This window comes from Lissotriton vulgaris, chromosome 12 (genome assembly GCF_964263255.1).
Source record: "Lissotriton vulgaris chromosome 12, aLisVul1.2, whole genome shotgun sequence".
Lineage (NCBI taxonomy): Eukaryota > Metazoa > Chordata > Amphibia > Caudata > Salamandridae > Lissotriton > Lissotriton vulgaris.
The window spans coordinates 716740705-716768493 of record NC_141700.1 but is presented as its reverse complement, the minus strand read 5'-3'; the positions used below and the strand labels follow the sequence as shown (position 1 = coordinate 716768493).

At 46.8% G+C, this 27789-nt stretch overlaps 1 protein-coding gene across 1 annotated transcript in view; it reads left to right on the top strand.

Annotated features, from left to right (window-relative positions):
• The first annotated feature begins 1020 nt into the window (after positions 1-1020).
• LOC147678103 (uncharacterized) overlaps positions 1021-27789 on the top strand; it is an 84352-nt gene continuing 57583 nt past the window's right edge. Inside the window, exons 1-2 of the mRNA XM_086945962.1 lie at positions 1021-1387; positions 21703-21869. Of these exons, the coding sequence (XP_086802088.1) occupies positions 21827-21869 (43 nt within the window). The 5' untranslated portion in view covers positions 1021-1387; positions 21703-21826. The remainder of the gene's footprint in view (positions 1388-21702; positions 21870-27789) is intronic.

The window sequence follows — 27789 nt, the reverse complement described above, 5'->3', positions numbered from 1 at the left end:
GGAACAACCCGGCGTAGAGTTGCAGGAGAGGAGAGGCGAGCAGCATGGGGAGAGAAACCCTGACAGCAACCAAGAAACTACAATGGAATTGCAAGTGAGGAGAACTGATGGAAGCGCGGCGGCGCTGAGAGAGGGAAGGATAGGCACAGAGACCCAGGATAGGGGGACGCCGTCCACCCCAGCAAGAGTAACCCGGAGAGGAAGAACCGTGGTGAGACCTGCAAGGTTTCGAGACTTTGATATGGACAGCGGACTGTAAGTTACATGTTCTTTGTTTGGAAAAAAGGGAGATATGTAGTGTAGCGCACTAGTGGTTGCACGTCACGCCGCGACGTGACGTGCGGGCGGCCATATTGGCGGCTGCGTGCGCATCTAGGATTAGAGGCGCGAAAGTCGACCCGAGGGACAGATCGGCTCGGCGCTCTTTAGGGCAATAGCTTAATAAATAAGAGTTACAACTACACACCGCTGCAGAGTCTTTATTGAACAGAATAACCAACATTACACCACACACAGTTTTTTTATCCCACTTAAAGCCTCGCACATGCAACTCACAGTTGCTCCTCTTAGCTGATCGTGAACAGGTGCCAACACTATTTCACGGGACAGCGCACATTTAAACGAAGATGCACTTGTGCCACGTAGAAAAACCGAAGCTATTTATAGAACGACCCACAGCACGTTCTGATTATAGCATAAAGGAGCATTGCTGCCACAGACACCCACTGGGAACTAAAACGCGTTTTCTTTTCATGTGAGCGTGTTTATTTGACGTTCGATTAAACCATATTAATTGTAAATTCGAAATTGAACACGATTTTGTCATGGTGTCTTTTATTGGCCCTCTTAGAAAACAAACAACTCTCTATTTAAGAGTAGACAGCTAGACTCATGTTCTTGTCGGTATTAAACATATGAGGTTTTTCGATTTTGACTCTGGTAACAAGTGACGAATTTTCTTGTCTCACAACTGATTGGCAGCAAACCTTGGATATATAAGTCCCTTTGGTGGAGTTATATAGACACGCCCTTGGATACTTTTGTTTTGATCTCTTTCCGCGGTCGTGAGCCAGAAACTGCCGAGGGAGGCAGTCGGGACGGACGCTGTGAGTGAGTGCCCCTGCCCCGGGGGCTCTCAACTGTCTGTTGAGTCCAAATTTAACCAGATTTGGTGGCTCGCTGCACCCATCGCGGAGGTGCAGGGCCTGGGGTGCTTTCGGACGGTGAGGTGAGCCTGCTAGACTCCCGCACCTGTTCACACAGACTGAACTGTTTTGAACCCACCCAGAGTCATCAACTGGTGTCCTTCGCTGGCGAGAGCGTTTCCGTGCACTTCTGGGTGAACTGAGCTTTGCGGTCCCCGGAATACTTGCAGAGTACCGTGGAGGTAGGAAAGATAATAGTTTTACTAAAATTGAGTGTAAACTGCTTTGCGGGATGTCAGTTGTTTCTCAGCACTGACACGCGAGTGTCACCGTGCAGCAGTGCGCGGGGGAGGGAGTGTTGAAGGTAAAATGGGGTTTAGAATCAGGCCCGGTTCCAGGAATTTGTATTTGGGTGGGCCAAAGGTGCATTTGGGTGGGCCACTGCGAGCTCGATTTTTCGCATATATGTTTGAATGTTGTAATTTCACACTGACTCCACTCTCTTGTCTCCTTCAGCAGTGCCACTGGGGCGAATCATCTTAGTTGGTGTGTATAAAAAAACAGAAGCATGCCAGATTATCTTAGAGTTTCAATTGATTTAGGGGAGTAGCCAGGTCACCCTGCCATTATCCAGCACGCACTGCACTCTGCCACCTCCCCCCCCCACCCCACATGCTCAGGCTCTGTTGTTTCCGTCTCCTTGCTCCAGGTGCTTGCTGTTTTTGCCATTTCACGATGCCACTTTAAATTAGCTAATTACTGTCTGTGTTGTTTGCTGTGCCACACATATTGCATTTTTATGCAAAATGTGCCCACCCTGCATTCATTTATTTTCAGTAGGACCCCTTACTGGTGTCTTGGTCATCCCTGTGATCTGTTTTATTTGAATTATCTGTCATTTACATGGCTCTGCCTCACATAAGGGTCTGAGAAATTACCAGTGTCTGATATTAATTCATGATTTCTCCCTTTACTTATTTGTTATTTTATGCCATGTGTGATACCTTTAGATCTAGCCAATAGGTCCCACGTTTGAGATCTGTTTGCTCTGCCAATAACTTTTCTTCTTGTGGTACTGCGCCAATGCTGTAGCACATGAGGAAAATATTTTTTTAAATGCGCGGCCTAACATGGTTGTGCTGCAAGGCCAGCAAGTACCAAAGCTAGGAAAGTCAAGCGTTGCAGCCCATATTTTAACTTACATGCCATTCATTATTTACAAATGTGTTTCTACCGCCGACGATGCGCATGGGTGAACCTACTTAATCTGTGAAGAAGGGGGTCTCGAGTTGCGGCAGAACCCGGGCAGCAATATTGCTTGTCATTCCTAAATTTCAAAGACGTCCGCGGCGCCCCTAGCTAGTCCTAATGGCGCACACTTTGGGAACCACTGAAAATGGTCTTTTAAAGACCGGTGATGTACTCGGGTGCGGCTGCGATCATCTCTAAAACTGTCTGTGTGTGTGCGCCCCTCGGCCCGTGCTGACACACGCGACGGGGGAGGGTTGAAGCACTTACATCCCAAAGAAAAGAAGCCTGCCTTCAAGCCCTCACTGCGAGGGCCAAGGATCCTGTTTGGGTGGGCCAGGCTCATGTTTGGGTGGGCCTGGCGCCTGGCCCACCCGGCCCACCCGCTAGAACCGGGCCTGTTTAGAATGACTACACAGTGGAGAAGAGTGGCTCAATAGTTAGAGCGGCAGACCCTGATGCAGAGGTTTAGCCCGAGACCAGGGTTCAATTCCCGCCTCGGCGGGTCTTGGGCTAAATTTCCTCAGGACCTGATAATTCCCGCCTCGGTGCTATCTACGATATAGCTCTTTGATGGAGCTGTATAAATTGCTCAGATCTTCTTCAGTCTTAGCTGCTATAGTGCCCTTTAATAGTCCTATGGTGGCTCTGGGATCTTCCAAGTCTTACTTCCTGCTAGGCTCTTCTACACACTTGTACTGTCTCTTACATCTCTATCTTTCTAGTTCCATTGGGACCCTGGCTTTGACACGTCTCCCTTCACACCACCCCCATAAAACCCATTTTGACAGCCCTACATTATAATGGCCATGTGTTTGCAATGGATGGAGAGCCAGCCTCCTTCTTTGCTGGAAGCACCTTTACTTTCCTGTTGTAGTGTAGAGAAAAAATAGTCCTCTTAGTCGAGTCCTGCAACTCTAATATTCACACAGTAGGTTTTCTAGAATGCTGCTTTGTTTGATATCTGCTTGGGGTTTGAGCTGCATTGCGACTTCACTCACACGAGGCCCTGTTAATAGTAATGTTCCTTGCGGAGATATGCTGATAGACTCCCTATATTGAATAAGTAAGTGCAGGCGATGCAAGCCTGGCCCGTACCTGCTCATTTCTAGCACTGATGTGACCAGAGTTCAGCAGAGGTCACATTTCTAGCTCTGGTGCGACCAGACTTCACTATTGGTCACATTTCTAACACTGGTGCGACCAGACTTCAGCATGGGTCACATTTATAGCACTGGTGCGACCAGACTTTATCACAGGTCACATTTCTAGCTCTGGTGCGACCAAACTTCATCACGGGTCACATTTCTAGCACTGGTGCGACCAGACTTTAGCATGGGTCACATTTCTAGCACTGGTACGACCAGACTTCAGCACGGGTCACATTTCTAGCGCTGGTGCAACCAGACTTCATCACAGGTCACATTTCTAGCACTGGTGCGACCAGACTTCATCACGGGTCACATTTCTAGCGCTGGTGCGACCAGACTTCATCACGGGTCACATTTCTAGCTCTGGTGCGACCAGACTTCATCACGGGTCACATTTCTAGCACTGGTGCGACCAGACTTCATCACGGGTCACATTTCTAGCTCTGGTGCGACCAGACTTCATCACAGGTCACATTTCTAGCACTGGTGCGACCAGACTTTAGCATGAGTCACATTTCTAGCTCTGGTGCGATCAGACTTCAGCATGGGTCACACTAGCTACAAGAAATGGCTTCAGAAAAAGAAAGCCACAACTTGGCACAACTAGTGGTCCAGCCTCACACACTTCCCCACTGCCCCTCTAGCAGACAGATTTTCATGCAAATAGAAACACACAACCTAATCAATACTTCTTTACAGGCACTTAGGATACTTTTGTCGTGGGACTCTGATGTGAGAAGCTGGGATAGTTTGTTGGACGCACATCCCCACACAAGCTCTGTTGCATGTCATCTTTTGTTTAGATAGCTTGTCTTCATTCAGTGCTAAAAAGAAACAACACGTCCCCTTGGCATTTAATGGCCAAACAGTTCCTCGGGTGTCTGCTATGATTAGTAGTTACTATTGTCCTTTCATCTTTGCTGACATTTTTTGTTGTTGCTGCTGCAGCACATAGGTAACTGACAACAAGATAATTCTCCATTGTTCTGTCTATTTTAGATACTTGATATGGCACACAACTAGTACACCTTTTCCATCTCTGGATCTGGAGGAGCATTTCTATATCCCTCAGGACCACCCCAACGCTGCTTCAGTTTAGGAAAGTTCCATACACCTCTTTAAAGAACACATCACAATGCATTACTCTTCCACAGCCCAGCCCCCTCTCCTTTCACTAGTTGACTTTATACTTGTGTTTTTTTTATCCTGTTCAGCACTCCACTGCCTCTGGCTAGGGGAGCCTTCAAGAAATTCCATATTCATGCATGGAACTACTCAACACCCTATCAAGAATGGAGTACGTCAAAACTGAAGTGTTGCGCATGTTGCAGGTTTTGAATCCAGGGAGGTGGGAATATGGAATTGAGACTAAATAATTGATACAGTGGGTTTTTAAATTACAATTTACCTTTTCGCAGTACACACCTAAAAAAAATTTCAGACACGTATATACAAACGGCTGATTCCCAATTTTTTTTTTGCCAGCCTCAAGGTTGGAAAACGGATATTCTAAGGGCTGCAGCGGAGCGGTCAAACATTGTCTCTTTCAGGGGTGATGGGATGTGGAGAGTGCACGTTGACAGTGTATTTGTACACACACTTTGAGCAAGGATTGTCTACAGAATTTGTCTAGGGATCACAATGCCGTTGATTCTCTTGATAAGTAATGGAGTTAATTAACTCTTGGTTTTAGTGTTGTCCTGGTAGAAGCAAATCTTTGTGACTTTTTTTCATTGGGGGCAGGAAAGCTACTGACCTCAGGAGAACAGAGGGTGTGTTCTAGTGAGAGTGTAGGAGGTAAAAGGTCCGGATCTATGAGGTTCTACAGAGGGGTTTGGGGATGATGAGTTGGAGGTTTGCTTGTGAATAAGAGGTACCTAAAAAAGTTTGGATACTAGGGTGTGTGAGGTTTGACTAACTTGAAGGCTAACATGTGGAACTTTGACAGGGTCTTATTATGTACTGAGAGACAGCCTGCTGACAGAGGAGGAGTAAACCAGGTGGCTGAGGAGCCCAGTCTCCTTTCTTGTACTTATAAAGAGAGTAGGATACACGTTAGTTGCACTTCCAAGCAATATCCTGAGCTAAAGCCTAGCTACCCCCGTCCTCGCATTCTCCCATCACCTTCACACCACAAAAAGTGATGTCTGACCATTCCCTTTTGATTGCAAGAATGATTCAGGGTTTTTATTAGTCCTCCTTAAATAATATCGAATTTGTCTATGGTGCAATATAAGGACATCAGCATTTGGTTTGTTAGGAAGAAGTGTTTGGTAATAATTGCGGGGTCTTTGTGTGTTTTGAATTCAGCTGCTTTAGAAAGAAAATCCTATAATGAAGAAACATCCTGGGATACAATTTGGGAGCTCTGCCCTTTCCTGAACACATTGTGTTAGCAGAGGTAAACAGCACAGTCAAAACAGAGTGGTACGAAAAGGAGTCGGATATAAGGTTTTGGATTTAAGTGGTGAACTTAACAGTCATGCATGGCAAAATATTGCATACTAGATAGTTTTGACAAAGCACCTGTATTTTCATTGCAGTTAATGAAAGTCTATTGCCTTACACTTCATTTCTTTCTGAACAAAAAAGCTGTAAATTCAACTACACGTTAAAATGGCAGCAAAGTCAAATACATGGATAGAAATGGGCAAATAGTAAACATCACTGTGTCTTTATGACAGGGTAAGGCAACCAAATAGAATGCACTTTCTAAACAAAAAATCCATTAACTAGAAGTTACAATGTTGTGCCAGCAATGTCAATGTATCCAACAACCCACATTAGTTCTCAAATACAAGGTGCATGTCCTGTTGTATCCACAGCTTAGCAAAAGAACTTGAGGACCATTTGTGAAATCCAAATGACAACACTTATGTGACACTCGAACCACAAAATGTCATTATTTTGGGGGGCAAAATGCGTAGCGGACCGGCAGCCGTGAGGGAAACGGCTTTACCGCTACCTGCCACGCCGTGAGGGGAACGGCTTTACCGCTACGAACTACTTCTCCCAGCTGCCCCGGGGAGGCGCACAGAACTCACGCCACCAGCGCGCCCGGAGGCACTTACGTTCATGGAACGCCCCTCGCACCGCGAGTCGCGTGCGCGGGAGCATCGCGGGAGAAGCCCGGGACAAGGGCGGGACAGTCTGTGCAGTCCGGGCAGACCGAGGCAGGGCAGGGCCACCCCCCTGAAAAGTAAGAACCTCACGTATTTTTAGTATACTTGTAAATAAAGCTCATGTTCTGCTTTTTTTTTTTTTTAAAAAGGAAGTACATTGATGCCATAAATCTCTGCCCCTGTGTGCCTGCCTACTACTAGACGTGGTCCAAAAAACACTTGCACTTTAGAGGCCAGTATCTAGCTATTAACGATGGCTAAGAGTAAAGTAACCATGGACAACTATCCAGGTAAAATGGTGAGCAAAATTAATAATGACAGAAGGAAATCACTGGGACGGGACAATTTGACAGAGATAATAACTACCCCACCTGATGGTAGTAGTGGATTGAATCTGGTTCCCCCTCCCACTACTGATGTTACAATTGAAGCTCTCATAGTGGAAACCCCGGAGACAGTCGTGGTAGACCTGGACACAATAGAGGATTTGCCAGATGAACTCATGGATGCCTTGTCACGGTGTTCACCAGTCAAGAGAGCAGTAAGGAAATGTAGGAAAACATCGACTAAGCGGGGGGGAACACACCATAAGAAAACGCCTGATACAGTGCAAAGGAGTACTGTCAACCACAAGGAGACTATGACTACTAATAGTGGAACTAAGACTAACTCTGATCTTTTGGCCCACATTGCCAAGTTGTTTGAGGTTAATTTAGAAACTATTGTCAAGCCTCTAGTGGCGAAAAAAGATGCCTTGACTGCTGAAGTGTCCAGATTGGGAGGCCTTTTAAACCGGCTAAATAATGATGAGAGCCCAAAATCAAGGGAAAGGGACGTTTTGCCAGAAAATGTTGTACAGAAGACATTGGTGGGGGGGAAAGCACGGCCAAAGCTAGAGAGACGGGCCAACTGGACGGCCAGTCTATACAGACCAAAGTGACCTCAGTAAGCACAGGGGAGACATTGACCCCAGTGAGGAGAATACGCCCAACTAATCTCCCACCAGCTTGTGAACCATACATAGTCGTACTTTCAAATGTCCCACCCTTAGACCCTAAATAGCCCAATTCTCGTCAGGAGTCACATGAGTCACTTAAACATAAAAATGTTTCCTGGCTAAATAGGAATTGTGGATTTCCGACAAATTACTCGGACCAGATATTGACAACCAGGCGGGTACCTTGGATTGGAAATGCCAGGAAAACTTGCAAGGGTGAATGTATCATCATTAATTTTAGACACCCTCAGCATGTTGCGACTGTGCTTCTTAGAGCGGCATCCCTGAAGCAGGGTGGGAATAGTGTGGGTGTGCACCCCTTGGGATATTTTTATAGCCACTTAGCCAAGGTCCCCCAGTGTAATACTCTATCTAGGCCCCCTAACCCTCACAGGAGTCCAATTTTCGAGATCACAACGCGCAACAGATATCAGGCACTGAGTACGCTGGATCAGAACGATTGACTTATGTCGATTGGTAGTCCTGGTTTGGGGCCAATCTTAAGTACCCAAGCAGGTAAACTAAACATAATAAATCCTGAGACTGAGCATACACAGACAGTGGTGCCCACACTGAACCATGATGATAGACCTATATTTGGTTCTATTTCAAAGGCAGCGGAGAGGGACAAGATTGTTAATTGTGTTGGTGACAACATTGGTATTCTAGGAGAGGCCAGTATATGTCGAATAGACAGTAGTGCGCTTGAGGGACCCACTATAGGAAACACCTCTCTGGAAGAAATAAGTACCCAAGCTGGCCCTCTAGTTGATAAACCCACACAAGATACATTGCTGGATGCACCCTCACCCAGACCCAAGGATAAACTATCTGTCAGATTAATATCATGGAACATAGCAGGGCTAGCTAAGAATCTTCGGTACCTAGTTTGGTGTACCTACATTGAGGATTACAATATCATCCTTCTCCAGGAGACTTGGTCTTTAGAAACTCCACACAGGCTTGGGTATAAAACTTTCCATTGTGACACAATTCCCTCAGTAAGAGGAAGAGCGTCAGGGGGTCTGGTGATCTGGGTTAGAGTCACTTCAGAAATAGAAGTTACTTAATTGAATATCCCTTCCCCTGATTTGCTGGGATTAAAGATGGTGACAAGGGAAAATGAAATTATACATCTAATAAATATATACAATAGACCACAACCAACAAATAAAGAATCTAAGTTAATAGAACATTTATACTCACTTTAGACACTGTAGGACTGAATGCCCAAGTAGTGGTAGGAGGGGATTTTAATTGTAAATATGAACCAGTGTTGGGCCTTGATAACTTACTTGAAGAACAGGACATGGCAAATGATATTCCAAATTTGGATTCCATTGGGTCAGTTAAATGCACTGTAGCAGTAACTCAAATTTTACAGCTGACCTTAGGTCATGATTTAAGGGCATGTAATGGCCGCCTACAGTCGGACAGACCAGCAGCCCCAACATTCTGCAAAGGCAACTGCAAGTCACATATAGACTTCATATTGGTCTCTTTGAGCTTATGATATTTACTCATTGATCTTAAAGTAGATGTTAGGACAGAGAGTGACCACTTTCCACTCGAATTATGGCTAAACCCTCAACCTTTTATATCTAAAAGAGACAAAGAGGTTGCACTAAATAGTTCCCTTGGGGAACCCCAGATATCTAACAACAGACGTGCTCTGAGATGGCCCCATATCCTGGCTAAAGATGAGACAATGATAAATATTTATAACACCTTTTCTGATACGATCACATCTTGTAAGGAGCCCCTATTGGGCAGCCAGGGTGTTTTAGATTTACATTATAAATTGGTTGATGCTCTAGGCCCCTTTCTGAGTAAAATTTATAAAAGGGACAAGACTTCAAATCATTTAGAGTTGGTTAACCCCTGGTACAATAAAGAATGCCATCTAGCAAAGCACCATCTGATCCAGGCTGTTAAAAAAAAAACTCCCATTCTATAAAGGAAAGTAGACATGTATACAACAAAATCTTGACCCAGACGAAAAAACCATGGGATGATGCACTATAGGACGATCTACTAACAGCAGCTAAACTGAGAGATCAAGGTACCTTTTGGAGTTTAATATCAAATGACAACAGAAAGGGCAGATCACCTAAGGACCTTTATCTTGATGAAAAAACCTGGTGTGACCATTTCTCTAAAACTTTATTCTGACGATGAAGAGGGGTCGCCTATACAAAATATAGAGAGCAATCTAGAACTGAGCATAGCGCCATTATAATTTGGTATAGAGGAGACTATGCTGGCATTACGGGCCATTAAAGCGGGTAAAGCTCCAGGACTGGACAGGATTCCTGGAGATCTACTAAAACACGATGTGGAAGTATGGGGGCCATATATTAACTTTTTATGTAATTCTATGGTGGCTGGAACACCAATCCCTGACAGTTGGAAAGGGGCAGAAATTGTAACGATTTTTAAAAAAGGAGATCGTTATGATCCGGGCAATTATCGCCCAATCAGTTTAATCGACCTTTTACAAAAGGTTTTTGCCAGACATATTTTAAATAGACTCACGGAATGGCTGGATGGGACATAGATATTGTCTAAATACCAAGCAGGGTTCAGATCAAAAAATAGTACGGTGGATCACGTGTTCAGGTTCACGAGCATCTGCTGGAAGTATATTAATATAAGAAAGGGCAGTTTGTACGTGGCATTTATAGATTTGAGGGCCGCCTTCGACCTCGTCCCACAGAATCTTCTGTGGACTACATTAAGAGACATGGGGGTCCCTGGCGAGCTACTTAAAGAACGTATCCGATTACACACAGGGAATTATGGCAACGTTAGATGGGGAAAGGGAGGTGAACTCTCGAAGCCCATACCTGTGAGCCGTGGTGTGCGCCAAGGTTGTGTGCTGGCGCCCACGCTCTTTTCATTGTACGTTAATGATATACCTACTTATCTAAGGGATTGCAACCATGACTCCCCGAGGCTAGGAGTTGAGGCAATTACGGCATTACTTTTTGCCGACGATACAATCCTCATCTCACAGACTCCGAAGGGTCTTCAAAACCTGGTGAATTCATTTTATGGTTACTGTGTAAAGAAGGGGCTGGAAATAAACTCATCAAAAACAAAATATATGTCAATAAATCCGCAAAAGTCCTTTAGGAAGAATTTGGCCTTAAATAATCAAAAATTGGAATATGTGGGGAGTTTCAACTATTTAGGTATTATGCTGGATAGTAACCGCTCATGGAAGGGACATCTGACAAAAAGTAGTTTGGCTTTTAAACAAAATTCGATGCCCATCCTAAAAGTGCATGGAGCCAGTTATTCTAAAGCTATTACGCCGGCACTAGAAGTATTCAAGGCAAAGGCCCAATCAGCTGCACTCTATGGTGCTGAGGTTTGGGGGCATTGCTGCAAACACAACTTTGAACGGGAAGAAAACCACTTTTTGCGCAGGTTACTAAATTTACCAACTAGAACCCCCCCTAGTTCCAGTATTTTTGGTTCTGGATCTAAAGCGGACAAATTACCAAGCAGTTCTTAGGCTATTTCTGTATTGGGTAAGGTTATGGACAACCCCGGAGCTGTGGACTATAAAAGTGGAGTGACAGAAATTACCCAGATTGATGAGTACAAGAAAATTGCGTGGTTAAAACATATTGAACTTTGGTGTACCAGGTTAGGGCTGTCCCATTTTTGGGACGAACCCCAGAAAATGACATTGGTGGGTAAAAAGGTTCTAAAGTCTACTTATTGGTCCTATGTCAACGATGAGCCATCCCATTGTCCATCTATTGGCACATTGACTCAGAAATTTCTGACTATAAAAGATAGCGCTGCATTTGAACCATTTATGGACGAGATAAGAGCACCATTAGCAAAAACTTTATATTTGCAATTTAGATATGGGGTACTACAGACTAATGCTTATACATGTAGATGGGGAGGTAAAAATGAGGATGGTATCTGTACCCTCTGCTCATTAAAGGCAAAGGAAGATGATGTCCATCTATTGTTTTTTTGCTCGGCTTATACGTTACCTAGACACCGTTGGATTAGATCCCTCTGCAAAAATATGGGTGTCAGGTCGTATAAAGAGGCAGAACGTATCTTTAGGTCTAACACCTCACAACTGGTAGTTTTTTGCATAAGTAGGTTCTTATTCAACGTGTATCTCATTAGGAAACGACTTGGATACAAACTGTAATTCAATATTGGAACCTGTAGTTTCCTCTATATAGCATTAGATTATGCAGAATGCACCGAGTTCACTTTTTTGTAAAAATTGCGTGGTTTTAAAGATTTTAAACTCTGGTTTTTAGCCTGGCTTTATAACTACGAAATAACCTTTTTTATTGAATTACCTGGATTTTAATGTAGTAATGTAAAATTACTTGCTACTGAATCAATTGCTATTCTGCCCAATTATATTAATTGTAATGTGTTTATGTGATTAATCATTGTTAAGGGTATCTTATATATTTGTCTGTAAATGTTTTCCTTTTGTCTTTGCACTTCCTGCTTTTATGGCTATATTAGCCGAAATAAAGTTGAACTGAGACTGAGACATTATTTTGTCGGACATCCAAATACAAGCAATGATAAACCATGAAAACAACATGAAATCTAATGGCCAAAAGGAATTGACGAAGCCCACTTTTTCTCTGAAGTTCTTATAGTGCTTTTATAAAAACTGATGGCATCAGAGCTTCCAGACTGTTAAAGATCGCTTTAGCCAGACCTAAAAAACAGAACCCAAACAAAACCCAGATTCCAAGCCTATCTGAACAGAGCACTCTCTCTAGAGAATAAAATAAACTATTAGTCGCCAAGAAATGGCAAATTTTAGTTTGGGTCCCCCTCTCCAATCCCGGATTTATACAAAGTGGAAACACCAACAGATTTCTGTTAATGACCCTGTGTATCACTGGCCCGACTGGCTATGTCCTATCCTCACAGACGCATGCATGAGAGTCACACATACTTTGACCAACTAGTCAGGTCCCAGAGTCAGTCACTATACATACAGCTCTGGTCAGGTGAGGTATCCAATGGACTGATGACACGTGTTGCAGTCAATGGGATTTATATTCTATTTTAATTTATTTTCTTAAAAGTTAGACCATTGAATAACAATGCATTTTCAATTTCAAATGCAATGTGATTTTTCTGACAGCATACCAGAATTATTTATTTTGTTGTGCACACATCTCAAATTTACTACATAGCCACTAAAAATCGATATTCTAAATATGCAGTTTTCAATGTACATAGTATTTTGTTACTCATATGATTCTTTGACACTTTTCTATATTTATTCATACAAATCGAGCCTATTTCTAATTGTCAAAGAAACTCTTTACATTGTTGCCTAGGTGGAAAGTTCATAAAATGAGTCTTCTTCTTTTAAATGTTTTTGCTCCTCTGTTTTTTGTAGCATGATATTTACCAGGGATCAATCAATCAATCAGTGACACTTATAAAGCGCGCTACATACCCGTAGGGTCTCAAGGCGCTGGGGGGGGGGGTGCCGCTACTGCTCGAACAGCCAGGTCTTCAGCTTCTTCCTGAAGGAGAGGTGGTCTTGGGTCAGGCGCAGGTCGGTCGGGAGGGAGTTCCAGGTCTTGGCGGCCAGGTAGGAGAAGGACCTTCCTCCTGTAGTCGCTCTTCGGATGCGGGGGACGGCGGCGAGGGCGTGGTTGGCTGATCGGAGGTGGCGTTTGGGAGCGTAGAAGTTGACTCGGCTGTTGAGGTAGCTCGGGCCTTGGTCGTGTAGGGCCTTGTGTGCGTGGGTGAGGAGGCGGAAGGTGATTCTTTTGTTGATGGGGAGCCAGTGAAGGTCTCTCAGATGTCCGGAGATGTGGCTGGTTCGTGGGATGTCGAGGATGAGTCTGGCTGAGGCGTTCTGGATCCGCTGGAGTCTCTTCTGGAGCTTGGCGGTGGTACCGGCGTAGAGGGCGTTGCCGTAGTCCAGTCGGCTGGTGACGAGGGCCTGGGTGACGGTCTTCCTGGTCTCGGTGGGGATCCACCAGAAGATCTTCCGTAGCATGCGTAGGATGTTGAAGCACGCCGAGGAGACGTTGTTGACTTGCCTGGTCATGGAGAGGGAGGAGTCCAGGATGAAGCCCAGGTTTCGTGCATGGTCTGTCGGTTTGGGTGCGGTGCCCAGGGCGGGAGGCCACCAGGAGTCGTCCCAGGCGGAGGGTGAGGAGCCCAGGATGAGGACCTCCGTCTTGTCCGAGTTCAGTTTCAGGCGGCTGGTTGTCATCCACTCGGCTACCTCTTTCATCCCTTCGTGCAGGTTGGCTCTGGCGGCGGCGGGGTCGTTGGTCAGGGAGAGGATCAGCTGGGTGTCGTCGGCGTAGGAGATTATGCTGAGGTTGTGTTTGCGTACGATGGCCGCGAGGGGGCTCATGTAGACGTTGAAGAGGGTGGGGCTCAGAGATGATCCTTGGGGGACGCCGCAGATGACTTCGGAGGCCTCTGACTTGTACGGTGGTAGGCGGACTCTCTGTGTTCTTCCGTCGAGGAAGGAGATGATCCATTCCAGCGCCTTGTCCTGGATGCCGATGTTGCTGAGGCGCCGTACTAGGGTGCGGTGGCAGACCGTGTCGAATGCCGCGGAGAGGTCTAGGAGGATGAGGGCCGCTGTTTCTCCATTGTCCATCAGGGCTCGGATGTCATCGGTGGCGGCGATGAGGGCGGTCTCGGTGCTGTGGTTGGCTCGGAAGCCGGACTGTGAGGGGTCGAGGGATCCGTTCGTCTCGAGGAAGGCGGCCATCTGCTTGTTGACGGTCTTCTCGATGACTTTGGCTGGAAACGGGAGGAGCGAGATGGGGCGGTAGTTCTTGAGTTCGGTGGGGTCCGCTGTGGGTTTCTTGAGTAGAGCGCTGAGTTCGGCGTGCTTCCAGCTCTCAGGGAAGGTGGCGGTGTCGAAGGATGTGTTGATGAGGTCTCGCAGGTGGGGTGCGATGACAGCGTCGGCCTTGTTGAAGACGTGGTGAGGGCAGGGGTCGGTCGGTGATCCGGAGTGGATGGAGTTCATCGTGCGGATGGTGTCTTCGGTGCTGATCGGGGTCCAGGCGTGGAGGGTGGTGGTGGGGGGTGGTTGTTCGGTCATGGTGTGCGTTGGTTGGTTGTTGAAGCTGTTGTGTATGTCCGCGATCTTGTTGTGGAAGTATGAAGCGAGGGAGTTGCAGAGGTCTTGCGATGGGGTGATGTCGTTGTTTCCTGCGCTGGGGTTGGAAAGCTCTTTCACGATGTTGAAGAGTTCCTTGCAGTTGTGTGCGTTGTTGTCCAACCGGTCCTTGAATGCTGTTTTCTTGGCGGCGCGGATCAGCTGGTGGTGTTTCCGGGTGGCAAGTTTGAAGGAGGTCCTGTTGTCCGGTGTCGGTTCCCTTCTCCAGACTTTCTCGAGGGCTCGGCAGTTCTTCTTGGAGCTCTTGAGTTCGTCGGTGAACCATGGGGCCTTCTTGCTGCCGGGTCTGCTAGGCGGGGTCCTCAGTGGGGCGAGTTCGTCCGCGCAGTTGCTGATCCACTTCGTGAGGTTGTCGGCGGCCTGGCTGGGGTTCGCTGAGCTGGCAGGAGGGTGCTGGCTCAGGGAGGTGGCGAGCTGGTCTGCTGTGATCTTGTTCCAGCTTCTGCGGGCGGCCTGTTGCTGGTGGTGGTGGGTCATCGTTCTCTTGAAGGTGAAGTGGACGCAGCTGTGGTCCGTCCATTGAAGCTCAGTGGTGTGGCTGAAGTCGATGTCTGTGCTGGAAGAGAAGACTGCGTCGAGTGTGTGTCCGGCGAGGTGGGTGGGGGTGGACACCAGTTGCCTGAGTCCCAGGTTGGCGAGGTTGTCGAGCAGGGTGCTGGTGTTGCGGTCGTTGTTGTTCTCCAGATGGAAGTTGAGGTCTCCCAGGAGGATGTAGTCAGCGGAGGGGAGGGCATGTGGGCTGACGAAGTCGGCGATGTCCTCGCTGAATTGCGTGCGTGGTCCAGGGGGTCGGTAGATGAGGGTGCCTCTGAGGGTGGTGTTCGGGTTGGTGTGGATCTGGAAATGCAGGTGTTCGGCGCTGGTCAGGGTGTTGTCGGTGCTGGTCGTGAGACGGATGGTGCTCCTGTGGACGATGGCGATGCCTCCTCCCATCTGGTTGGCGTTTCGGTCCCTCCGGACGATCTTGTAGCCCTCTGGGATAGCGATGGCGATGTCGGGAGCTGAAGAGGCGTTCATCCAGGTCTCCGTGAGGAAGGCAACGTCAGGGGCTGTGGTGTCGAGGAGGTTCCAGAGTTCGATGGCGTGTCTGTGGACGGAGCGGGTGTTGAGCAGGATGCACTTGAGGTGGGTGCTGCTGGTGTTTGACTTGGCGGGTGGTGGTGCGAGGCAGGTCCGGATGCAGGTGAACTTGCAGGCGTGGCAGCTGAAGGGTCCGTGGGTGCGTCGTGGTGTGGCTTGGTGGCACTCTGGGCGTCGGCCGGTGTTGAGTGCGCTGAGGGTGGCGGCTGAGTACGTCCTGCGGGTCGGTCGGGGTCTTCGGGGTCCAGGGGTCCTGGCGCTGGTCGCGATCCGGTCGCGGACGGGCGCAGACGGGCTTACCTTTGGCGCGCCTTCGGCGCACAATCGGCGCGCCCGCTGCGCGTGACCGCTGCGCGTTCGCACGGTCGCCATTTAAGGCGAAGTGCGCGGGTGGGCGGAGCAGCTGGGAGGCGGGAGCGGGGAGGGTTACAGAAGAGAAAAAGGGGCGGGGACAAGCGGCGGTGGCGGGAAGGGAGGGCGGAGGGCGGCGAGGTAGGCGGACAACAAGGAAGGAAAGCCAAAAACACGGGCCAAATGAAAATAAGCTAAACAGGCACAATTATTTGACAAAACAAGGGAAAAATGAAGTTACGCTAAACCGGCACAAATAAGTGACAAAACAAGGCAAAACAATGCAAAAACAATCCCCGCAGCGGAGGCAGCCGGCAACCGGCAACGAGGCAGCAGCGAGGCAGAGGGCAGGCAAGGGGCACACGCAGCAGCTGGTGGCCGTGCGGCGCGGGGGTGTCCCACAAGTGGGTCACACTCACCTGCGTCGCACGGTCGCCATTTAAGGCCAAGTGCGCGGGTGGGCGGAGCAGCTGGGAGGCGGGAGCGGGGAGGGTTACAGAAGAGAAAAAGGGGCGGGGACAAGCGGCGGTGGCGGGAAGGGAGGGCGGAGGGCGGCGAGGTAGGCGGACAACAAGGAAGGAAAGCCAAAAACACGGGCCAAATGAAAATAAGCTAAACAGGCACAATTATTTGACAAAACAAGGGAAAAATGAAGTTACGCTAAACAGGCACAAATAAGTGACAAAACAAGGCAAAACAATGCAAAAACAATCCCCGCAGCGGAGGCAGCCGGCAACCGGCAACGAGGCAGCGGCGAGGCAGAGGGCAGGCAAGGGGCACACGCAGCAGCTGGTGGCCGTGCGGCGCGGGGGTGTCCCACAAGTGGGTCTACTCAAATATGGTGAGGAGCAGTGACCTAGTTAGGGTTTGCATGAATGTTTAGGGGCAATTTGACATACATAGACTGGCAATATATTCCCAGTACTGAGTGCTCCAGTTATGTGGCTCAGAAGTATGCCAAAGATTTTTCTAGCTGGTCTTTGTGAACTGACCTTCAATGATGATTGGTCAAAGGGGAAAGGTTTAGGGGTGGCTCCTCCGCTAAGGCGGAGGAGCGTCGCCCCACTGCTTTCACTGCAAGCTCATACAAAAAAGAAAATGATAACTTTCCATTGTTATCATTTTATTTTTTGTATTGAGCTTGAAGATTAGGCAGGTTGTTAGGGCGGGGCTGGGCTCCCCGCGTCACAGGGAGGAGGAGTGGTTGCTGCTCCTAAGTGTGCATGACTGTTTGTTTGTCCAGCCGTCTTGAGCTGACCACACTGTCATGCATGTTCTCCACAGGCTGTATTGTACAGCGTTGGTGGAGAACATGCCCATCCTCCTAGTCCCTCTCTGAGCGCCGAACCATGGCGCTCAGACCAAACACAACGCTTCTGTAAGCAGCGTTGTGATTGGTCAGGAGATTCTGGGAGGCTGTGTGCTTCCTGCTGGAGAGAGGACGGAGGAGAGGCGATGGCCGGCGGTAGTCAGGTAAGTGTTTATTCTTTTATTACAACCCCCGTTCGGTACCAGCCGCCTCTGGTTTTATGGGTGTCTGTATTACTTCTGAGGATATGATGCAATATATTACTAATCAATTGCACTGACGTATATTTTTTATTTATTTATTTAAAGAGTTTTATATAGCGCTGGCTAGACCCGAATGTATCAGAGCGCTTTACATGAGAATCAACAATGTAACAGAACAAGTTCAACAAATTACACAATACATAAAAAAATAAGCAATACAATTAGGGGAGAGAAAGGAGAGAGAGAAGTAGTGGAGGGAGTAGGAGAGGTGAGAAAGGGAGGATAAGGGAAGAGACAATAAGGAGAGATGAAAAGAAGTCTGTCTAAAGACTGACTGAGTAGGTGACAACCAAGGAGGGAATCCACGGCCCATCTCCCCTATAGCTAAACAAGGTAGCTCCATCGGGCATCAGACAAAATAGTTCAGGTTCAATACATTGAAAGAGGAGAGAAGGAGAGACAGAAATAGAGGGAGGAATGCGGGAGGAGAGGACAGGTGAGATGAAAGGAAGTGGAACAATGTGGTTCAACAATGTAACAGAACACGTTTAACAAATTACACATTATATCAAACAATCAGCAATACATTAGGAGAGAAGAGAAAGGAGAGAGAAAAGTAGTGGGGTAGGGGAGGTTGAGAAATTGAGGATAAGCTAAGAGACAATAAGGAGAGATGAAAAGAAGTCTGTCTGAAGACCGACTGGGTAGGTGACGTCCAAGGAGGGAATCCCCAACCTGTCTCCCCTATAGCTAAACCAGGTAGCTCCATCGGGCATCAGACAAAATAGTTCGGTCTCAAGTGTCGAGGGAAGAGGTTCACTGAGAAACAGGGTGGGGACAAGGGGCAGGTGATGGCAGAGGACAGAAGCTGGAAAGAGTAGGAGCGGAGAGGGGAGAGGGTTGGGGGAAGAGAGAGGGGGAAGATAAGGTCAGGAGAGACGCAGGAGCATTTGCCCTGAAGTCCGGCTAGGTAGGTAATAGTCAAAGGAGGGAATTCAAAGTTAATCTACCCTATGGTTCGCGAGGTAGCTCCACCAGGCATCATACAAAGGTAACTTTAGAGTTGAGGCCAAAGATTTAAGACAACCGAGTGTAGTGACGCAGGCTCCCGTCACCGCCTACTGGCATGAACACTGTTGTTATGTCATATTCTTCACTGTGGCGCCCCTTAGGCTGTCCCGTGTCTAAGGCGGTTTCGGTTTCACTTTTCCTCCCTGCTGCCTGTGCAGGTGTTATTTCTATTGCTGCCTCCATCACCACTCCTTCAAATCCCCATATGTTGGACCCTAAGTCTGTGTGGTTTAGTGTTTTGAGTGAGACTGGCGTCACTTTGTTCGGCCGGGTGACGGCTCCACGGGGCCCAGAAGTGAAAGCTCTGCGCCAGCGCGTCTGCAGGTAGACTCCCCAGGGGGTCGCGTGTGCCGGAGGGTATGGAAGAGGAGGACTCCCCGTCCTAGAGTCCACCGTTATTCTGGCAGCAGCGTTATGGCTAACAGAGCAGCCAAAACGCCATATCTCCCCTCAGACCTGCTCTCCTTGGGAGCTCAGGCATTTACTTGCAGGGAAGGAAGGTGCTTAGGGGGATGCGCCGCCAGGAAGAGGCCTCACGGCTGCCATGTCAGAGTCAGGCAAGAAAGGGCAGTGAGTCCCGCATAAGCCGTGGAGTCAAAAGACCCACTGTACTTGATCCGAAGCTCACCACCAGTTCCCCCAGTGATCCGATGCAGCAATCAGGCCTTCACGGAGTCCGCGGCCATCCCGGGAAGCCGCCTGCTGCTGCTCTTCGCTGAACTCAGGCTGCCATCTTAGTTCACTTGGCATCACCCTCCGGGAGCCGGGACAGTCGTGCGAGCACCTCAGAGGCTTGCGGAGGGCAGCAGAACTTCCCCCACCGATGCCTCACATCTTCAGCCGTCAGTAGGTGCTGTTTACTGATGATTTCGTCACAGGAATGCACCAAGAATCGCCGCAGGACAGTGCGCGGACCGGGAGCCGAGGCTCCCCCCACCCGCCCAGCCCAAAGAAATACTGTGTGCGTATATACGTGTTGAAGCGATGTACACGGCATGATAGTGGGCAATAGTGTCATAAATGGTGGGATGCCATCTTTAACACTCAAGTCACTTCAATGTGCTCATGTATTAATACCCCATGCTTGACTGTCTTGACATGAAGGTGTTGTGTGGATTTGAACGTTTGATAGAAGCAACTGTTCTCTATTGCCCATGCTAAAATGTATTTATATTTCTTTTTGAAAGATTCACAGAAATGTCGACATTTCTTTGTTTTGCTTTTTATTTTCTCTTTTTGGAAAAGTGCCACTAGGTCTTTAAGCAGCCTAAGCATGCTTTAAGGGGCTCCGGTGAAACAATAAAAATTGATTGAGGATTTACAAGCAGGACAAGAAATCAGGCAGCGGGTCGGTACTGGGAGTCAGGGCTACACTACATTCCCAAGTCTCGAACTGGCAGTAATTCGCTGTGAGGCAAATAGCAGTCGGAGGGTGGTATATAGGGTTCAACCTTGGTTGTTGAATGCCAGACCCCTCTAATGCATGTATCATTGGCAGCTGGAAATTCTGTGCTTGGAATATGATTTTAAGGGTCTTTTGTCAATTGGCAGGATCACAGTGCCATTTAGAGAATGACTGGCCCGTGCCTCTGAAAGGATTTGTGGGTAAGGCATATGTCCTTCAACTCCACAGGGTGCCAAGCCAGGCATCTGTCATTTTATGATCAGACCAGAGGACCACCTCTATTTTTTTTATTTGGACAAGAAAATCATAAATTATAAGTGTTCATTAGATGGATATTCATCAATGGTGATTCATGTAAAAAACTTAAGACTCTACAACCAACAACAAAAAACAGAAGTGTGTTATTTTGCGTACATCTTTAAAATGGTTTCACCTGAAGTATTCAGTTTTGTAGGACACATCTGGAGAGCTATGGCCAATCCTGTTGATCGGTCTTGAGTGCAGTTTCTGGCACCACGCGTGGCTTGTTTTTGGTTGCAGAGGCCAGATAACGAGTCAATAATAAAGACTTGAATTTTTGTGTCCAGTTGTGACGGAAATATTTGGATCATTGTGTCCGCGTCTGGATGAAAAATTAAAATGGTTGTCAAAGTTGAGGATGTACCAAAAGGGGAGGATGTGCGGGGTCATTAAGAGGCTCTTGCCAGCTTCAGCTTGCTCAAGACTGGACACTGTATCTGGAATATTGTGTCCCATTCAGGAAGCAACATCTGGAGTATTATTCTGGAGGCCAGCGGAATGATTATGCTAACGAAGAGCTGAGCTGGCACCATTCTTGTCCCAGTTTTTTATTTTAAGGACATCGACAGTATTCAATATAAAAGGGTGGGAGGGAAGAGAGTTCATCCCTGCACTTCCCTATGCTGAAGATATTGTGCTGTTAGACCTAACAGAATCTTAGTCCCAAGGTCTTTGGGTGAGTAGTGGAGGATCTGTGCAGAAATTGTGCCTATTCTAATAGTACCAAGTTGATGGTGGCAAATGGCAGTGAGCAGAAGGGTGCAGGAAGGTATTTCGGATAAACCTGGAGCAAATGGAGGAATGTCGAATAAACTTCCTGGCCAATGGTTTTCTAGCGCCTCTCAAGGCAACACATCGATTACAGATTGCCTCATAGTCTGATGGGCTTCAAGTCCAGGTGTTACAAACCCCTTATGATTGAGTTAGAGTTCTGGTGTTGCTTATTGGTCCCAGAGAGTGGGAGAATCCCCTTTCCCACGAAAGCATAAGTATTACTAGAAGATGTAAGATCAAATATTGATACACCCGATTTGATCTCGCATCTTCTAGTACTTGCAGTGATCTATTAGTCTCTTGTCTAGATGTAATGTTTGGAAAAGGCACACCTTAAACCTTAAATATTAATGTTGTTCTTCTATGTTTAAGGACCAGGAGTTGGAGTGTTGCGGAAACTGAAGACCAGAATTTTTCCCGCATCTTAAAGTAATTGGAGAGCTGTTTATTGGTGGAAGACAAGTATTTGGAGCTGTGTTTTCTTTTCATTGAAACAATGCTGTGGATATTGATTTTCGATCTTTTTTCAGCAGCACAAGGTAAAGTACTATTCACTCCCACCAATCACATGCCCATAGCATACACAAGGGACTTCTAATGATTTCCCTACTATAGTAGGCGCCCACTACCCCACACAAAATCTTTGTTTGTGATGTAGGCTGTATCAATACCAAGATTTCATGTCATGAGCATTTTGAATATAGCCATAACTCAATTCGATTTCCCGCTCCTCTGTAATTATGGCAATATATTCGATTCGACATTAGGATGATTTTAGTGCCCTTTCTTGTACAAGATGTATAACAATTTTACTTTACGGGTAGCCGAAGATTGTTGTTCCTTTTTCAGTTATTCTTCTACTCACAGCCATGTATATTTAAACAAATATCCTAACTAGATCAAACACCCATTCCATCTCATCTAAATAGACTATTGATTAATTACTCCTGACATTTGTAAACATTGCTAACATTTTTTCCACTCTTTTGTATATACAAAATATTTTCAGATATAAAATAGTTATCCAATAGCCACGCCTAAATCCTAATGCATAACGTACCATTTAAAAAGAAAAAAACGTAAATAACATTGAATAAAATGCTAACCACCTCCTGCACAACTATTATTCTAGCTTCAGACCACGCTGCAGCACGGAAACCTCTACCTTACACATCATTGAAGATGCCCTCTTGACCACTTATGACGATGACCCCTGCCTCCTGATATTTTTGGATCTTTCTTCTGCCTTCCACATATTCAACCAGCTCACCTCTCGAATGAGATTCACCGGTGGTGTCCTCCACTAGTTTTCCTGCTAGCTTTTTAACCAGCACAGTTATGTTCAAATGGGCATGTATAGAGTCCCCGAGGACTCCATACACTGTCTCCTGTCCTGTTCAACCTATACTTGGAGACGCTTGGTGCTCTGCTCACAGATGGCCACATCAAGATTCACCAATATGCCAGTCATGCGCAAGTCTACTTGAAAGTCTTCTCTGCACCATACATCCAATGCCGCAAATACTGCTTGCACATCATCCAGACCTGAATGTCCAGCACCTACCTGGAGCTCAACCCAACCAAGACATTATTCTTGTCATTTGCCAAGACCAACAAACAAGATGCAGTACAAACCTGGGTGAACAGCATGAACTTCGAAGGCCTCAAACCCCAACTTTCATTGATGGCAAGCCACTTAGATTTACCATAGACATCACCCCCTCACGTAACATATTGCCTAAACAACAAAGACTGACTGGTACCATTTCTCTCTTCTAAAGAAAGTAAAGATGTTTCTTCCAAAAGGGGACTTTAGAACTGCTGTTCAAGCCCTTACATTCTCTCATCTGGATGGAGGTAATGGCATACACCATGGCCTCCAAGTCACAACAATGGCACACATTAGGGGCATCCTACATGCTGCAGCACGTGTCATTCAGGGCCTGAAGAAATATACTATCATTCCACTCCCATTCTGAAGGAGCTTCATTGGTTCCCTTTTCTGGATTGCACCATCTTCTAATCAGCTGAACCATTTACAAAGCTATCACGACCAACACCCCACTTACCTTGCAGACAAGCTCACCATCTCTGGCGGATCTTGGCACATTCACAGCCAGGACACCAACCGACTTCAGATTAAGAAGTGTAAAAGGGGAAAAACAAGACAGCAGGTTATTTCAATCTATGCACCCAGGATCTGGAACAACACCAGACCCCCACCCCACCCTTTTGTTCCCCTCTGTATCTATCAGGACTGCCACAGCAATGCTCCAAGTTAGGAAAACAGTTGAAGACCCACATCTTGCAAAGAACACTACTTCTCAAGGCATTTTACATCCTCAACCCATCCTCAACCCAGCTCCATCTCCTCGTACCTTTTACCCATGTAAGCATCCCTCTGCCGAGCAGTGGAAGGTAGAAGTAGGTTATGGGCCACCCTCCTCGCCAGTAAACTAATACGTTGTACTGCGTGATGTGCCTACCCCCTGCCCGCCAAAGCACTTGAAAGATCTACAAAGAGTTTTTACTTCTTTCAACTCATGCTCTATATTTTTTGAGCATACCACCTTTGGCCTATTTGCCAATTGGTACAGAAAGGATTTAGGATAGGGTGAGTCTTTTAGGGGACTCACACCGTCCATCTCCTTGGTCCTGACGAATACCGGGTATTTACCCATAAGGTAGAAACATGTTGACCAACTCACCATTACACATATAGAGATACTTAGGTCGTAACTCTCCTTCCAGTATCTCGCCCCTTATTTTTTATTATTGTCCAGTTACTTTTTAATAAAACTCACTTTTTCAAGTTAAACCAGGACAATTTTTAACATTTATTTTTCTGCACCCACATTCACTACCTGCTCCACTGTACTACAGGTGTCAAAGCACACCCTGGTGACGCAAGGCCACCAGGGTGGACCCCGATGATGAAGCATGTCACCACTAGGTGGTGAGTGAGGGGTTTCTTACAAAAGGAATAATAATTCCTCCTCTTGGAAAACCTTCAGCCTAACTTCGGGTGATACTCCTCCATTTGTTTTCTATATCCTTGACCAGGGGAACAGGAGCATTCCCCGTCCACCACAGGTGGACATTATCCCTTGCTCTCCCCCTTGTTTTCCCAGTATGGTTGCAGTGGCTCATTAAAGTCAGATATGTAATCTCCGAGCTCCAGCTGAAGTAAGCATGAGCGTGAAATCCGTTACGCTCACGGATTTTGCGGATTTTCGGGAAATCCGCAATCCGCGAATTTTGCGGATTTCCCGCAAAATCCGCAAAAAAAAATCCGCGAACGTAACGGGTTCAAAAGTTGAACCCACACTCATTTAACTATTTTACAATGGCGCCAGCAAGCTGCCAGCGCCGTTGTAAAATAGTTACAAAGTTAGCTTGCACAGGAACCACTAGATAAAACGAAGCAGGTGCTTCCTGTGCAAGCTAACTTTGTAACTATTTTACAACGGCGCTGGCAGCTTGCTGGCGCCATTGTAAAATAGTTACAGGGCAGCACAGCCTTACAGGTCACTCAAGGGACCCCTGCGCCCTTCAGGGCGATTGCATAGTAACACACACATGGTCGCTCGAACTAGTTAATGCTCAAATTCAGTGACTCATTCATTAGCCCAAAAACAATCATGTGCCTCTTCCCAAATGTACCGCGGAAAATCAGCTGTGATGCTGGATAGAGGCCTTTGCATCCTTGACTTTCACGAGCGCAATACCCGTGCTGTTCCTGTGACCAGGAGCTTCTTTTTCTTCATCTGCTGAACCGATCTTTCTCTGACCTTTTATACATACAAGAGGCATGTGAACTCGCATGGAAGCACCCCCCCCCCCCCACCACAAAATCCGCAAATCATGGTCGCTCGAACTAGTTAATGCTCAAATTCAGTGACTCATTCATTAGCCCAAAAACAATCATGAGCGTCTTCGAGGCTGGACAGGTGTGCCTCTTCCCAAATCTACCGTGGAAAATCAGCTGTGATGCTGGGTAGAGGCCTTTGCATCCTTGACTTTCATGAGCGCAATCCCCGTGCTGTTCCTGTGACCAGGAGTTTCTTTCTCTTCGTGTTCGCACGGGCTGCTGCAAGTTCGCACGCGTTTTGTACAATTTCGCAATTTGCGAAATTGTACAAAAACCTCGCGAACTTGCAGAAACCCGTGCGAACATAAAAAAAAATCCGCAAATTCGCGAGAATTCGCGGATTTTGAGGATTGCGAGTTCGCAAATCCGCAAAATCCGCGAACGCGAGATCCGCAAAATTCGCCCATGCTTAAGCTGAAGCTACTGGCTTTGGTGCCAAAAAGTCCACGCGAAACAAATCTGGATTTCTTGGCTGCTAGGTTGCATTGCTAGTCCGACTTGGGCATGGTTGCCAATCTGTCAAAGTTTGTAATTTAAATGTAATCACTTTTTTGTAAGTCAAATCCTCCTTTGGGTAAAGCATGAACTGTAGTTGGGCAGTGCTCCACATACCTTTATTACACGGTCCAGTCGAACCTGTTTTCGAAGTGGCATATAGCTTAGAGGGATTAACCTGCATTTCTTACTTGACTAGATTGTGATTGTCCTGGGCAAGCTTCAGCACCTTGTCCCTTTCCTCTGTAGGTGGAAAAAAGTAAACTAAGTCCTACTATTTTCCAACTTCTGGAAATTTTTCTTTTGGTTGGTCCTTCATCCCCTAGGTCCACAGCGCAAGCTTCTAGGCATAAGATCTCTGTCAAGCCATGTCTACTGCAAGTTCCAGGCATCTGTAGTCAACTGAGACATCTTGCAATCAGGAGTCCTTCTAATTTTTCTGCCCCTGAAGCAAGCAAACAGGAGGCTGACCAGCTAACCTTTCTCAAGCAGTTCCAATTCCTCAGTGACAGAAGAAGTCCATAGTCTTGTCTCCAGCAGGAGTCAGAAGAAATCCTTCTTCCAGCTGGATCTTCCTCTACGGGTAGAGGCTTCCACCGGTCCAGGAATTTTCTGAGTTGGTTGTGGTTGAGTGGGCTGCTTTATCCTTTGCAGTAGCCAGTGACTGGAGAAATTGCAATCCAATTCTAAGTATGTTCTCGCTGTAACTTCCCCCATGCCCCTCCATCCAGCCTCCTTTTGCACCTCTTCCTCTTGAACAGCCGGTGTAGTGTCAGAGTTTCATAACTATGTTCAACTTAAGATAGCCTGTTTGAGAGCCAGTTATAGGCAAATGACATGCTATCCTTCGCACACTGATCCATGAGTGCACATCTTGTTCCCCTCTGGCGTTTTGAGCATTCCCAAAAGGTAAGACATTTGAGGTACAAACTATTTGTGGCTCCCAAATTGTATGGGGAAATATACATATCAGAAAGGTGGTAGGAAATATGCAGATGATCTGGTTACTCATTTTAAGTATAGTGTAGGAAATAAGAGCACTTCTTTGTCATTTTATTAATAAAATGTACATAAACAGTCCATAGAGCAATCATTTGCTTATATCACAATCTACTGTGTCCTTAGGTAACAAAAAGTGGCTAATACACAGTACAATTTAAATGCAATATTTCTGACCTCAACTTTCCTGAAAAATAAAACTTTTATTCGCAAATGCCGACAGTTTGATTTAGGTAGGGAGGGGGTTGTCAATCACATAACTTTTAACTTTTAGTATATCAATGGGTTTGTCTCCAAATGGCTAGTTGTCATTTTGATCAAGTACTCAGTACATGACAGAATCTGCCTCACATGCCCATATGTCCTAAGCACCCTCCATTTATGCCCATCATATTTTAATGGTAAACACGAAATGTCAGGGATGCCCACCTAATACCAGGATGTCCATCACAAGGAATGTCTGGGCACCATATGCCAGGGATCACCACTACAGTTTTAGCAGTAGCCACAATAATTGTTAGGATGTTGACAGAATGCCTGGTGTCAGTCGGGGCTGCTCCTGCGAAGCAGTAGTGGGGCGGGAAACATGGGGAAGGAAGGGAGAAAAATAAAATAAAAAAAGATCACTTGCCGGCCGGCTGCCCGGCCAGTGCTTCTCCTCCATCCTCTACCTCGTCTTCCTGGCTTCTGTTCGAATAGGAAGCAGGATAAACTCCCCTAAGCCAATCACAACTCCGCAATGCAGCATAGTGATTGGTCTAAGCCTAAGCGCCGTGGTTCGATGCTCAGATGCCGAATTGGAACCTGGGGATGTTCTCCACCCAGGCTGTAATGCAGCCTGGGTGGAGAGCATGCAAAGTGCCCATTAATGTTTTGCTGTCCCCAGAGGACCAGCCAAACATTCATACGCACTTAGGAGGGTGCCAACACTCCTGCCCCATGTGCAGCCTAGCCTCACCCCACAAAACTGCCACAGCACAGAAAAATAAAATGACAATAACATTGTGTTATTATAAATTTCTTTTTTGTCCTGCTGAAAGGCTGTGGGCAGTGCTCCTGGTGTTCAGTTTATGCCGAAACCACGATTAAACACA